Source organism: Puntigrus tetrazona, chromosome 25 (genome assembly GCF_018831695.1).
Source record: "Puntigrus tetrazona isolate hp1 chromosome 25, ASM1883169v1, whole genome shotgun sequence".
NCBI classification, from domain to species: Eukaryota; Metazoa; Chordata; class Actinopteri; order Cypriniformes; family Cyprinidae; genus Puntigrus; species Puntigrus tetrazona.
This window is the reverse complement of record NC_056723.1, coordinates 90,085-104,615: the sequence shown is the minus strand read 5'-3', so window position 1 is coordinate 104,615 and position 14,531 is coordinate 90,085. Positions and strand designations below refer to the sequence as shown.

At 40.8% G+C, this 14,531-nt stretch overlaps 2 protein-coding genes across 11 annotated transcripts in view; one reads left to right on the top strand and one right to left on the bottom strand.

Annotated features, from left to right (window-relative positions):
- Nucleotides 1–2,870, bottom strand: part of srpk2 (SRSF protein kinase 2) — a 33,525-nt gene extending 30,655 nt beyond the window's left edge. For 5 of the 6 annotated variants that reach the window (XR_006248026.1, XM_043227580.1, XM_043227582.1 and 2 more), the window contains exons 1-2: nucleotides 2,768–2,870; nucleotides 2,501–2,567 (exon numbers count right to left, since the gene is read on the bottom strand). Coding sequence is in view for 4 of the 6 variants with exons in the window: in XM_043227580.1 (XP_043083515.1) it covers nucleotides 2,501–2,567; nucleotides 2,768–2,855 (155 nt within the window). In the remaining 2 variants the exon portion in view is untranslated. The remainder of the gene's footprint in view (nucleotides 1–2,500; nucleotides 2,568–2,767) is intronic. The other variant, XM_043227581.1, reaches the window with a different exon arrangement.
- Nucleotides 2,871–3,741: 871 nt separating this feature from the next.
- Nucleotides 3,742–14,531, top strand: part of pus7 (pseudouridine synthase 7) — an 11,045-nt gene continuing 255 nt past the window's right edge. Inside the window, exons 1-18 of one of the 5 annotated variants that reach the window (XM_043227591.1) lie at nucleotides 3,742–3,852; nucleotides 3,950–4,024; nucleotides 4,127–4,393; nucleotides 5,587–5,671; nucleotides 7,204–7,317; nucleotides 8,417–8,561; nucleotides 8,943–8,960; nucleotides 9,589–9,700; nucleotides 9,777–9,854; nucleotides 9,926–10,054; nucleotides 10,280–10,405; nucleotides 10,636–10,697; nucleotides 11,372–11,532; nucleotides 11,610–11,736; nucleotides 12,781–12,882; nucleotides 13,256–13,385; nucleotides 13,462–13,553; nucleotides 14,301–14,531. The exon at nucleotides 14,301–14,531 is cut by the window's right edge and continues 255 nt beyond it. In XM_043227591.1, coding sequence (XP_043083526.1) covers nucleotides 4,137–4,393; nucleotides 5,587–5,671; nucleotides 7,204–7,317; nucleotides 8,417–8,561; nucleotides 8,943–8,960; nucleotides 9,589–9,700; nucleotides 9,777–9,854; nucleotides 9,926–10,054; nucleotides 10,280–10,405; nucleotides 10,636–10,697; nucleotides 11,372–11,532; nucleotides 11,610–11,736; nucleotides 12,781–12,882; nucleotides 13,256–13,385; nucleotides 13,462–13,553; nucleotides 14,301–14,437 — 1,875 coding nt within the window. In that variant the 5' untranslated portion in view covers nucleotides 3,742–3,852; nucleotides 3,950–4,024; nucleotides 4,127–4,136 and the 3' untranslated portion in view covers nucleotides 14,438–14,531. The other 4 variants (XM_043227589.1, XM_043227593.1, XM_043227592.1 and 1 more) reach the window with 4 other exon arrangements.

Genomic DNA, 14,531 nt, shown 5'->3' with positions numbered 1-14,531 from the left:
GCTTCTTATCTTTTCTGTTTTGTCTGTTTTCCATGTTGTTGTTATATAATCTATAAAGAAATAAGATTTTACTTGTTTGTAAGGTATATGGCTGCTGAGATCACAGACTTATGAGATCATGCACTGGCTGGTTTTTACTCTCTGTCTCTTTTTCATTAGTCTATGATCTTCAGTACACTTGAGCGTATTATCGCAGTTTCCTTTGAATTACCACATCATGATAAAGTACTTCAAAATGACATTTATTACCAGATGCACATTTTTCCAAGAATACATTAAACAAATCTAAGTCCGGAAACATATTAAACTCAACACAACAAAGTGACCCCGATAGAACAGGAATAAAGCCATCGTTTGTTTAATAATTTCCCAGGGCATATTATACAACATAAATTCACACCATCACATTAACAATGCAAAGGAGAGCAAAGAGAAAACACAGCATTAGTTTAATAATAAGAATAAGATTAGAGAAAAAAAATCACGTAGAGTCATAATGCACAGCCAGCACTAAACAGACAGAAAAGCAAAGCAAACTAAATTATAACTGCCACCATTTAGAAAGCATTTCCACAGGACCTAATTTGTAAAAACAGACTTTTGATTCTTCAATTCATTCTTATTAAGTACGGCTGCTGTTGTTACCGGAAAAACCATTACCCTACAAGCACCAATCCGGAACATGGAAGTGTGGAAAAGGCTAATCAAGCAGACCAACACCATGATCACTGAACCAGCTTTTGGTCTCTTTGTCAGTGTGGGCAGCTGCCACGTCCTTCTGAAAAATGAAATCAGCATCTCCATAAAGTTTGTCAGCAGAAAAAAAGCATGAAGTGCTCTAGAAGTTCCTGGTAGAGGTCTGTCTTGACTCTGGACTTTAGAAAACACAGTGGACCAACACCAGCAGATGACATGGCAGCCCAAATCAACACTGACTGTAGAAACTTAACACTGGACTTCAAGCAACATGTTTTCTGTGCCTCTCCACTCTTCCTCCAGACTCTGGGACCTTGATTTCCAAATGAAATGCAAAATTTACTTTCATCTGAAAAGAAGAGTTTGGACCACTGTGCAGAATATTCATAGGAAAAGAAAACGGCAATGAAATGTCACTGGAACTGTGATTAACTTCAATGCATCTGGTGTCTTCAGTACAGACACAGGAACTAGGCAAGCAGGACTTGGGGTTAAAGGTTGATCTAAATGAACTAGAACTTTTGTTCATTATAATTTCTCCTACAATTGTCCTGCACTAAATGAATTACTTTTTGCAGATCATTGCAGATCTTTTTCTCCACAGCGCAGGTAAGATGTTGTCTCTGGTTTTAGGAGTTGCTTGACACGAGGAATGAGACATTTGTAGTCCATGTCTATATTTGTCTATGCGTATGCCTCTTGATGCACTGACTCCAGCCTCAGTCCACTCCTGTTCCCCCAATTTTTTGAATGGATTTTGCCTGACAGTCCTCTCAAGGCTGCTGTTATGGTGCACCTTTTCCTATCACACTTTTTCTTTCCACTCAGTTTTCTATGAACATGCTTGGATACAGCACTCTGTGAACAACCAGCTTCTTTAACAATTAACTTTAGTGGCTTAGCCTCGTTGTGGAGGTGTTCTGGACTACGGTCAATCATGATTGTGGAGCTGACTGACCCAGACTGAGAGACCATTTAAAGGCTCAGGAAATCTTTGCAGGTGTTTTGAGGTAATCATGACACCAGTGACACCATGACTTTCCAATATTTCACTTTTTCACAATTTTTTAATTTTCGGAGACACCGAATTTTGGTTTTCTTTATCTGTAAGCCATAAACATCAAAATTATAAGAAGAAAAAGCTTGAAATATTTGACTTTATGTGTGATGAAGCTATAATATATCAGTTTCACTTTCTGAAACAAGTGACAAAAAATATTGACCTGTTTCATGATATTCAAATTTTTAGTGCACAGTGTTTTTTAATCATTTGAGTTATACTGCTGGAGGACCCTGTACAAGCCCCCCATAGAGAAAAGAACAGGATATTTGTAGTGGAGGGTTGAGCGTGGTATAATAGTCACAAACAGACACACAGACAGGGGAGGGAAGACCACAAACAGTATTTCATTTATTGTGAAAATTTACAGCCATTGTTTTAGAAATTCAGACACTTGGGGAGGTCTTTACACCTACTATGTTTATTTATGAACCAAAGTACAGTAGAAGTAGAAAGTCAAGGTTTATTAAATGATCTATTAGGGCAAGCTAAGATATAGTTGTCAAGAAAAAGTGGAACGATAGGGGCTCAAATGATGTAATTTGATTTAATTCTAAAAGGATTAATAAAATCTTTAATATTGAATATTCCTCTGACTGTATATTCATGTTATTTATATGTATGGGTAATTCCCATTCTTTTTTCTTGTTGCGTGATGTAGTTAAATGCTCTAAAAAGGATTTTGTACACCCCCCACTCCCCCGCCCCTCACACACACACACACACACACACACACCTCCTTACCTGCGATGGTGACCGGTCTTTTCTTTCTTTCCTTTTATTCTTCTCTTCCGCGCTTGAATTGCCAGCACTGGAGAACCGGGGGAGAGCGGACCGAATCCCGAACAGAGCCGAACAGAACCGAGCAGAGCCGAGTGGAGCCGAACAGAAGACACGCGTCAGTGACAGAAGCATCGCTCAAACAAACACAAGCGCATTCAGCCTACATCTCAGTGAAATGAGCGTTGATGGCTATGTAGCGTGCACTAGATGGGGACTGATGTCTCTCACCCTTTCTAGAGCTCATGATGTCGCCCCTTTCGCCGCGATCTCTCTCCTCTTTCCTGCGCGTTACCGCTGCCGACGCGCGCTCAGGCATCTGCGCGGCCGCGCACGCATAGTCACGTTCATGAATATTAATGACGCATCATCGAGGCGTTTAACTGATTGGATGAAAGGAAGAGAAACCGGTGAGTGGGCGTTGACGAAAACGGATTTTACTCCCGAAGAGCTGGACAATGCATATTCATGAGATAACGAGCAGGGACGCTTCAGGAAGGTTACCAAGCAACGTCGGATAATCTAATTAATATTTACGACTGTCCGTCTCCATCGTAGGATCGGTCAGTTTCGTGCAGCCAGTAGATTAGTGCACTTTCGAAATGAACTGCACGTCAGAATAGCCCGTGAATTAATTCATGTTTAACCGTCAGGCTGTAAAGCAGAATTAGTGCACTTTTGTGACTGTAATATATTACCGTGTCCAATGAGTGTAACTCTAATGCTGAGTTAACGTGATGTTTAACGTGATGTATGGCGCGTTATATTGAGACAGAACTGCAGCTGAATGTGCGCTGTAGCATGATACAACGACATTTTTTAAAATGCAGATTGTGGAGACATTTTAATCATCCACAATCAAAAATGATCTTATTGTACACTCCAACTACGAAGTATAATCAATCTCTCGCACACAAAGATGTCCAACGAAATCATTTGACACTAAGCAGCCGTCCTACAGGACACCTGGGGTACAGGGATAAATTAATTCATCGAACAGACCAGTTTATCCAAAGCACTTAGATGTCGCACTGTACAGCCCTGAAATACTAGTAATTGTAAGTAATTGTGTTTAATTTATAAGGAAAATTAAAATGCATCACTTAATTAATGTAGTTGTTATTACTGATAGTTATTACACGCTTTACTTACTAAAGCTACATGTTTTTACACCTGATTGCGCAATCTGAATTGTAGCGCTATGATTGACAAGTCTGTTAGGGGGCGGGTCTTTGTGTAGGATTCGTTTCCGGGGCATGCGAGAGTCAAACGCACGTGTGGATGTTTTGCGGAGCGGTTCGTGTCGTGTGATCGCAGTAAGATCGTTACGTTATTCTTATCTCCAGTCCTGAGAGTTCTGTGATTTAGAAACATTAATTCTTTTTGTGTTGACCGCTCTCTCTGTGCTTTTAGATATTTTCCTTCTCGTTTAGTCTTTAAGCGCATTTTTTCTGCTTTCGAAGAGCCGACTTTCAGACACTCTACGATGTGAGTAAAAGCAACGTTATATTATAAATCCTGCTAGAATGAGATTTTTAATTGTGAATACACAGAGAACTCGGAGTGAGAATGTTGTGTGAATGTTTTCAGCTCAGGCCCGATGGAGCAGACCGAGGCTCTGGCCGGAGAGAAACGCTCCTTCCCCGAAGAGCATCCGGATCACGCCGCCAAGAGACTCCGAGTGGAAGAGGAGGAGGAGGAGGAGAGCCGAGGAGGAGATGAGGAAGAGGAGCTGTGTGAGGAGGAGGAGGAGGAGAGCTTCGCTGATATGATGAAGCACGGACTCAGTGAAGCAGATGTGGGCATTCTCAAGTTCATCAGTGAACACACTGGCTTCTCCGGGATCCTAAAGGAGAGGTGTGTGTGTGTGTGTGTGTGTGTGAGGAGAGAGAGAGAGAGTGTGTAAGTGTGACAGAGGTGTGTGTGTGAGAGAGAGAGAGAGTGTGTAAGTGTGACAGAGGTGTGTGTGTGTGGGAGAGAGAGAGAGAGTGTGTGTAAGTGTGACAGAGGTGTGTGTGTGTGTGTGTGTGTGTGGGAGAGAGAGAGAGAGTGTGTGTGTAAGTGTGACAGAGGTGTGTGTGTGTGAGGGAGAGAGAGAGAGAGTGTGTAAGTGTGACAGAGGTGTGTGTGTGAGGGAGAGAGAGAGAGAGAGTGTGTGTAAGTGTGACAGAGGTGTGTGTGAGGGAGAGAGAGAGAGAGTGTGTGTAAGTGTGACAGAGGTGTGTGTGAGGGAGAGAGAGAGAGAGAGTGTAAGTGTGACAGAGGTGTGTGTGTGTGTGTGTGAGGAGAGAGAGAGTGTGTGTAAGTGTGACAGAGGTGTGTGTGTGAGAGAGAGAGAGTGTGTGTAAGTGTGACAGAGGTGTGTGTGAGAGAGAGAGAGTGTGTGTAAGTGTGACAGAGGTGTGTGTGTGTCTGAGGAGAGAGAGTGTGTAAGTGTGACAGAGGTGTGTGTGTGAGGGAGAGAGAGTGTGTGTAAGTGTGACAGAGGTGTGTGTGTGAGGAGAGAGAGAGAGTGTGTAAGTGTGACAGAGGTGTGTGTGAGAGAGAGAGAGAGAGAGAGTAAGTGTGACAGAGGTGTGACAGAGGTGTGTGTGTGTGTGTGTGTGTGAGTGAGGAGAGAGAGTGTGTGTGTGTGTGTGACAGAGGTGTGTGTGTGTGTGTGTGTGAGAGAGAGAGAGTGTGTGTAAGTGTGACAGAGGTGTGTGTGTGAGAGAGAGAGAGAGAGAGTGTGTGTAAGTGTGACAGAGGTGTGTGTGTGTGTGTGAGGGAGAGAGAGTGTGTAAAGTGTGACAGAGGTGTGTGTGTGTGTGAGGAGAGAGAGTGTGTGTGTGACAGAGGTGTGTGTGAGGGAGAGAGAGTGTGTGTAAGTGTGACAGAGGTGTGTGTGTGTGAGAGAGAGAGAGTGTGTGTAAGTGTGACAGAGGTGTGTGTGTGTGAGGGAGAGAGAGAGTGTGTGTAAGTGTGACAGAGGTGTGTGTGTGTGAGGGAGAGAGAGAGTGTGTAAGTGTGACAGTGGTGTGTGTTCAGTGTTCATGTGTTTTCTTCTGTAGGTACTCAGACTTTGTGGTGCATGAGATTAATAAAGAGGGCAGGACGGTTCTTCTGGATGATCTGAGTGTTCCTGCTGATCCCGAGGTGAGAGTATGCTGTAGTCAGGCTGGGACACACCGAGCCGATGCCAACCAACTAGCATGAGATTAGAGCGGATGGTGTTTAAATAAATCGGTTTGTAAATAAATGCTGAGTCATTTAATTCTGCACCAACTAAAGTAACATTAAAACCAGTCAAACCAAAATGCTCTTCTAGTATAAAAACAGGAAAATTGGAGTGACGTTATCTTTTGCTGTCGAAACTGACTGCATCCACACAAGCAGTGTACATATGATAGGATGCAGCTATCTATGATGCTTTAGCGAATCACTCTGCTGTTTATTATACATTTAAAGTAGATTTCACATAATACCATAAAGCACAAATTTTGACTGATTACACTGAGATCGATTTAGGAAACCTTTATTGATACAGAAACATATCCTGTGCGATTTATTGTTTTTAATTTCAAAATACAAGAATGCAATTTTCCCTGAATATCCAAATGATTGTAAATGTGACATTGATTTTAAATAACAAAAAAAGTTAAGTGAACATTTTAAATTTTAAATGTAGCGTTCATTTTCAGAACAATATTGTCAATATTATTTATTATTTTACAACAAAATAATAAGTTATCTGCAACAGAACTGGTGTGTGTCTCCAAGCAACAGCAGTGTTTTTTGTAAAACAATCTGTAACGTTAGCTTTAAATGATTCGGAGAGTCAGTGATTAATAACCATAACTACAGCCTCCTTACTGAATGAATGAATGAATGAATGACATGATGCCTTGCTCATTTAAACGGCTGGTGATTTTAGTTACATCTACAGGTATCACTTCATTTTGCCATCATTTATTGATTTATTTAGTAATACTCTTAATGGAATGGTAAGAATTTGACATAAGACATGACATACAATTAATAAGACTAGAAAAACTAGAAGAAGAAAAAATGCACCTCCTAAATCAATTTAATTTGCCTTAATGGCAAAGGTGTGACTCGGGTCTAAGTGGGAGTATTCTAAAGAATGTTACAGGCTTCAAGGGGTACGCCACAGTAAACAGTTTGAGAACCGCTAGTTTTTATCAACAGCTATCAATATTAAATATTCATCATTCAAACTGAGAAACCCGAAACAAAGATACACAAAAGAAAGTTGTATTTAAAACATAAAGCAATGCGTGCTTACCATTTTGATTATCGGTAGGATTGATATCTTTTATCATTGCATGCTGCTCACGTTGTTATGATCATTTTCACATATTGGAATGCTTGGGTAAGATCCTGTAACATTATAAAAGTCTTCTATTCATGCTTACTTGTTTTCATTAGACTCAATCACACAACTAGGCATCCAATCGGAGTTCTCACTTACCTTGACAGCCCCAACACCGATTCAACGTGCTGAATAGACCGTAGAGAGCCGAGGATTAAAACACAAAAAACCAACTAACCTGACCGTCAGCTTGGTGTGTCCCAGCCTTTACTAGTGTGCTGTACTCGTGCTAGTGTTGTGCTCCAGGACTCACAGCTCAGTTTAACTCACCTGGTCAGTGCTCTTTTCTCAGCAGGACGAGCCTCTGGAGTGTGCTTCAGTAGACTCTCAGACTCTGACAGAAGAGCAGAAGAAGCAGCTGGAGGAGCTTCAGCTCTTCAAGAACAAAGAGGCCAGCGTGGCCATCGAGGTCAGACTGTTTCTGGAATATAATACATTCCTTTTTGTTAATTCGCCCTTCCACAAATTATGGCCTGAAAAGATAATAAAGATATAAACACTCAGAGGCTTCTTACTAGTGGCCCTCCTTCACAAAACCTAACATCCAGTACAGTGTTATGGTAGAATGTAACATTTCAGTACAAGCGTTTTGGTGAAATTTAATTTATTTTCAATATTTCAAGCTTTTAACCCACAGGGGAAAAATCTACCCTCGGCAGCAGTTCAAAAGTAGCCCGGTTCAGTGGGAAATAATGTCAAGGAGTCTTTGCTGCAGTCGTTTGCTTTCAATCTTGTGCATTCAGCCAATATATTCCACAACTAATGGCTTTATCAAAACTGAAAGAATAATGAATAATCTATATACCTCAACATGCTTCCTCAGATTTGATGATGATCTATTGGACCCAGACTTTTATCTGATGAAAGTCAATCAAACACTTTTAAATATATAGTGCTTTTAACAACACAAGTCATAACTGAAATAGAAATGTATGTGTGCTTGATGCATGAAACAATGATCACTGGTTCTCACATCATCGCTTGAGCTTACGTTTACCATATTTAATGTGCATAAGATAAAATAAAAATGCAAATGTATTTTTTAAGTTGTCAAAATTGTAAGGAGTAAAAAGTAATTTTCAGAAATGTTATCAAGTAAAAGTACACGTAGTAGTTAAAATTTTGCTTCAATAAAGAAAAATTGCCCCAAAGTAATACTTATATAATATAATACTATTAATTTTATTTATAATACTTAATAATAATAATAATAATAATAATAATAATAGTGAAAAATGAAACTCACCCCAAAGCCATCCTAGGTGTATATGACTTTCTTCTTTCAGATGACCACAGTCAGGAGTTTTTTAAATATGTATCCTGTCTCTTCCAAGCTTGATCATGCTTGTGGATATTGACAATTATTTTGAAGCTCTGTCAATCAGTTATATCTGCAAGTACTGTGTACTATGTTCAACAGATGGTCAGTGGTGTTTTTGATTTAAGAATGAAGCACCAGTGCATTGTGGCAAAGCGTCACAGCCTGGCTAACAGACTGAGTCTTTCAGGTGCAGCAGGATTCGAAGGAAAAGCGCACTCTTCTGCACAGAGCTGTGAAGACGCTGTATCCCGGCCTGGAGACCAAGACCGAGGACAGAGAAGGGAAAAAGTTCATTGTGGCTTATCACGCTGCTGGGAAGAAAGCGTTGGCAGGTACTGCTATCTGTGGCTCTGAGTAGTGAAGGTACTTGATCACTAGATGGTGCATGATCCTCAGAATGAGTCCTGGCCCGCTTCAGTCTGCATGAGTATGTGCGACGCCTGTGCATGTCAGGAGGGGAGATTCAAGAATGAGAAACCCTCTTCTGCTGTCTCTTTGAGATCCGTTCTGTTCCTATTCAGTTTGTCAGGAATCCACTCAGTTGGTTGCATTACTAGTTTAGCTTCACATCCTGAACCCTTCTGAATGAGTTGAATGGAAATGGAACGGTCCTGTGAGTCTGGAGCGATGTGAAGGCATGCGAGCGTGTGTGTTCTCTCTGTCCTGAGTAACACTCTCTTGTTCTCCTAACGCTCCTCTTGCTCTCTGGACAGAGGTCCGGCCCTCGGCAGGTAAGAGCAGGGAGTCTGTCCTTCTGCTGGAGCTTCGTTCAAATGCTGACCAACCATTTTTTATTTGGAATATTTCATTACAATTTTAATATGCCTTTGTGAATCTATAGGACTAATTATGAGCCCAAAAAAGCTGATAAAAGGTGAGGTGATTGACAGAAGCGAGTTTAAGTTCCGGATTGACGAACCTAGAGACTGAGGGAATGTACAAATGTAGTGAATATTTATCTAGCGGTAGAAGATTGTCTCCAGTGCCTAGTGACTAAAGATGTTGAAACAGTGGCTGAATTAATTTAATATTAAATTTATATTTTTATATTGTCACTTGACAAATATTAAAAAGCTGTAAACTTTCAACAGTTACTGCACAGAAATATTGTGAAAGGGTTCTGAACATAATCAGCTGTGAGTGTAAATGCTCATGTGTTAGCCTGTTCTCTAGATTGATTTGATGAAGAGTGTTTCCTCACTAGAATTGGCCTAGTGGTGACCATGTATGCTTTTGTTAAAAATGAAAATGAAGCAATCAGAATTTAAATGATTATAATTATAATTAAGTCTTTGCTACGTTTCTTTGTCCATGTTTAAATGAAATATTTCATCTCTTCCCTCATGTGTCTCACTAAAGCCCCTCGAAAGCATTCATGGCCAAAGAATCGTGGAAGTTTCTGTCATTTTGTGCTCTATAAAGAGAACAAGGATACCATGGATGCCATCAACCTCCTGTCCAAGTTCCTCAGGTCTGTCAAACCCTCGTCTGTAAAAGGCTGGTCTGCTCCTAATACCCCACTCACAGCTTCTCATCTGTTTCTGCAGGGTCAGACCCAACATGTTCTCCTACATGGGCACCAAAGACAAGAGGGCCATCACGGTGCAGGAGATTGCAGTGTTAAAGTGAGTGAAGCTCGTCAGACGTCTGCTGTCCTTAAACACGTATTTGGATAAATCTGAATGTGTTTCCACAGGATCAGTGCTGAGAGACTGTCTCACCTCAACAAGTGCCTCATGAACCTGAAACTGGGAAACTTCAGCTATAAGAATCATCCATTAAAGCTAGGAGAACTGCAGGGAAACCACTTCACAGTGGTTCTCAGGTGAGACATCGACTCCTGTGAGCTGCTGCCTCCAACATGATAAACTCACTTAATTCTGAGCTGGTCCTCAATATACTAGTATAAAAGCCATGGTTTGATCACCCTTATAGTGAAGGTATAAGAGCAATGCTGGTTTGTGAAAGGCTTAAGCTGGTTATTGGTGCAGGTTGATCAGCTTGTGGCCATACAGTGTGTGTTTGAGCATGAAGTGTCTCTCCTCCACAGGAATATCTCTGGCTCTCAGGAGCAGGTGGAGCAGGCCATGACTTCACTCAAAGAAACTGGCTTCATCAACTACTACGGCATGCAGCGCTTCGGCACCACAGCCATTCCCACACACAGAGTTGGCAGGTGACCACATACACACACACACACACACACACACACACACACACACACTTGAGTTTTGTATGTTTTTTTTTTATTAGCACTTTAATATATTTAAATGTTAAACCTTCTTATTTAAAATAAAACAAACAAAGAACAAGTGTCTTATTTATTAACCACACAAACACACACACACACACGTTTGATGAGGGCATATGAGGGAAACTCAGTTTGCTGTTGGCTCTTATTCTCAGGGCGATTCTTCAGAACAATTGGAAGGAAGTCGTGGATCTCATCCTGAAACCTCGTGCTGGAGGTCAGATTCTCTCATTAGCCTTTCCCTCTGTCATTTCTATATTTTATTCATTTATAGTGTAGGTGAGCCACATACCAGTGACTTAAGACAGTTTTGTCTTCCATTTATTTCTCTGGGAAGTCTGGAGTTAGAGCTTTGTGTCGTTGCTCATCTGATACTGAACACTAACTGCATAACTTTGAGTTTGAATGTAAAATAGAAATCAGTCAAGTTTATGTTGTGCCTTTTACAACACAGATCAACAGAGGTAAACTGAAAACAACGTGGGTGCTGCAAAACTGCAGTCAGGAATTTAATTTATAAAGGAGCTGTGCAAACAGTAGCATTATTCAGTGACTTCACTGGATCATTTCAAACTGAAAAGATTTAATGTGGTGAATAGTAATTCTTTACATGGTCACTGTGATTGAGCCAAAAGTGCTAGGAATCAAACCTGTATCCGATGACCATAGCCTAGATATGATCTTTTGATGTCTTTTTATCTACTATTGAATCAGTGTTTGGTTGGGAGATCACTAACTCTAATTACATGATGGGTTCACTGAGCAAACAAACACAGTCCTGTTTATATCGTCTCAGCTTCTAGGAAAGCTACTGAAAAAGAAAACACCTTTACTGATGCCAGAGAAATAGTGCTAGAGAGAGTTAGTGTAACCAAGCGTCTGTGTGTCCAGCTGAGAAGAGCTATCTGGTGAAGTGCAGAGAGGAGTGGGCTCGCACTCAGGACCCTGAGGCGGCGCTAAAGAAGCTGCCGGTCAAACGCTGTGTGGAGGGTCAGTTACTGCGAGGCCTGGCCAAGTACGGAAAAAACAACATTATAACAGCCTTTGGACTGGTGAGAAAAAAAACTATGTATACACATCATGAAATAACTCTTTACACAGAGATCTGACAGTCTTTGTCCGGCTTCAGATCCCTCGCAACAACAGGCTAATGTACATCCACAGCTATCAGAGTTATGTCTGGAACTGTATGGTCAGCAAACGCATGGAGGCCTTCGGGCTCAGAGCCGTGGAGGGAGATCTGGTTCTCAGAGGAGGTGAGAGTGTGTATGGCAGAGAGAGAGTGTGAGTGACTGATCTAATGTCACCTTATTGGCCTCTTGTAAGTTTGCAGGTATGAATGTAAAGCATGAATAGTAACGGTCCTAGAACTGAGCCTTGAGGTATTCCGTATTTCACTAGTGAATAATATGATACCTCATCATTTACTGCTGCAAACTTATGGCGGTCAGATAAGTATGATTTAAGTATGCTAAGCCACTTCCACTAACGCCAACATAGTTTTCTAGTCTATTCAAGAGAATGTTTTGGTCGATAGTGTGGAAAGCAGCACTGAGATCCAATAACACTAATAAAGTGATGCAACCACAATCCGATGATAGAAGCAGGTACTATGGTACAATCTAAGTCCTGACTCGAATTCCTTACAGACACCATTTTTCTCTAAGAAATAATATAATTGTCAGAATGCTACATTTTTCAGGTATCTTTGACAGAAAAGGAAGGTTCGAGATTGGTATGTAATTAACTTTGGGGTCAAATTGTGATTTAATAATTAGAGGCTTAATAACAGCCTGTTTGAATTGTTTTGGGACATACTCTAATGACAATGATAAATTGATAATCAAGATAGGGTGTGTGACTTCTGGAAGCAGCTTTTTTAATAGTTTAGATGGAATAGGGTCTAACATATATGTTGCTGCTTTAGATGATTTAACAAGTTTGTACAAATCTTCCTCTCCTATCCGTTTTCCAGGTTGCTCTCTTTAGGGTGCGAATGTGCTCATTATACCACAGAGTCCGACTGTTTCCCTTAGATACAGTTCCTTTTTGTTAAGGAACATCAAAGTGCTAGAAAAGAGAGAGTCCATAGTTTCTGCACTGTTGGATATGCTGAGGAATTGAGATTAAATCAGGAAGATATAAAGCACTCTTTTGTGGTGAAAGTGACGATCCTACCATACTTGTAACAAGGAGCAGAATTTACAGTGTGTCTGTATGAGTGAGTGTGTGTGTGTGTGTGTGTGTGAGATGCTGATGGTGATGATTATGGTGCTGACAAAATCTCCCATGTTTTTCAGGCTCAGCCTACGTTCTGTCCACTGAAGAGGCAGAGAAACACTCCATTCATGATGTGGTGATGCCACTTCCGGGGTTTGATGTCATTTATCCCACTCATAGTGGTGAGACATTTTGGAAAAACCTGGAAATATGAGAAAGTGTCATTTTTGAATTGTTTTAGATCTGGAAGATTGAGAAGTCAGAAATTTCATACAATAGAAAAATGTCATTTAATGAATGTAGATTTTTTTTTTTCCTAGGTGTAGTCGCTAAAAGATTTTCTTAAATAGTAAAAAAAAAATATTTTAGTGGAAATATGAGCAATTGTGGCGGTTTGGTGGGATATTGTTGTGGTTAATGGGGCTTTGGTGGCACAAAGGTTAAGAGAAACAGAAGGTTTAAAGCAGCAGCTGTCCTTGTCTGATTGCTGATCTGCAGATGCTCAGGTTTATGTGTTTTCTCACTGGTGTTCTGGTGTTTGTGCATCTCTTCCAGTGGGTCAAGGGTACAGAGACATGATGAGTGCTGATGACCTGGACATCGATAACATGAGGCACAAGGTTCGAGATTATTCTCTGGCTGGCGCTTACAGGAGGATCCTAATCCGCCCCAGAGACGTCAGCTGGTGAGTGAGCTCCAGGAACTCGCTCTGCTCCTGCCCTTCAGTTCTGACCCATTCATCTGCTCTTTTTCCTCCAAAGGGAGCTGATCCAGTACAATGATCCACGAGTGCCTCTCGTTCACACAGATGTTGAGAAATTAGAAAACGCTCCGGCTCCGGTCTACCTCAAAGGTCTGAGACACACATTTACACATTTCCCGGCCAAAAAGCACCATGCTTGTATTATTCTACTTGTATTTTCTCTCTGTCTGTCTGTCTGTCCATTCTCTGCCATGTCTTATGTTATCAGCCTTTTTTTTTTTTTTTTTAATACGTTAGCCCAGATTTGGACTGATTGCTGCAATGTATTTGCTTGCTGGATCACTGGTCTGAAAGCAATATATTATTTTAACACAGTAAGGGTTTTAAATTAATCGCAGGCATTTAAAGGAAAAATTCACCCCAAAATTAAAATTTTAACCATCATTTATTCACAAGTTTGAAACTACTTGAGGGTATCAATTTCTTTGTTCTGCCGGCCTCAGAGGAAGATATTTTGAAGAAAGTTTGCAACCAGGTTGTTTTGGGTTACTATATATATAAAATTACATTAGCACATCCCAAAGATTCTTAATGGGGTTGACAGAGAAGATGTTGCATGGCTGCCTGCCTCTCCCTTCATCCTTAATTGATACATGTTGACAAAAAATGAATGCAGGCCTGGACAGGAATAAATCTTGTAATGATGCACCAGCTTATCAAAACGATGCCACTGTGTTCTGTTATTAAAGCAACAAGTGGTCCAATGAAATAGTGGGGTGTGTGTCCTTTTTCTTTTTCTTTTTGGATGGGCAGGGTTTTTGTGTGTATATAATATTGTTTGCGTTTGTATACAAATGTATTTTATATATAAAATATAAATGCTTGTTGTGTGCACAGAGGGGAAGTATCAAGCCCTGAAGATGGAGTTTTCTCTGCCATCCTCCACCTATGCCACGATGGCGGTCAGGGAAGTGTTAAAGATGGACACCAGCATCAAGAATCAGACTCAGCTCAACAGCATCTGGCTGAACTGATTATCACAAACACTCTCTGTATGTTTCACTAGCTGTATTCTGCTCGTGTTATATTGCTGATAAAGTCTTGATTATGTCATATTTGTCATTTTGA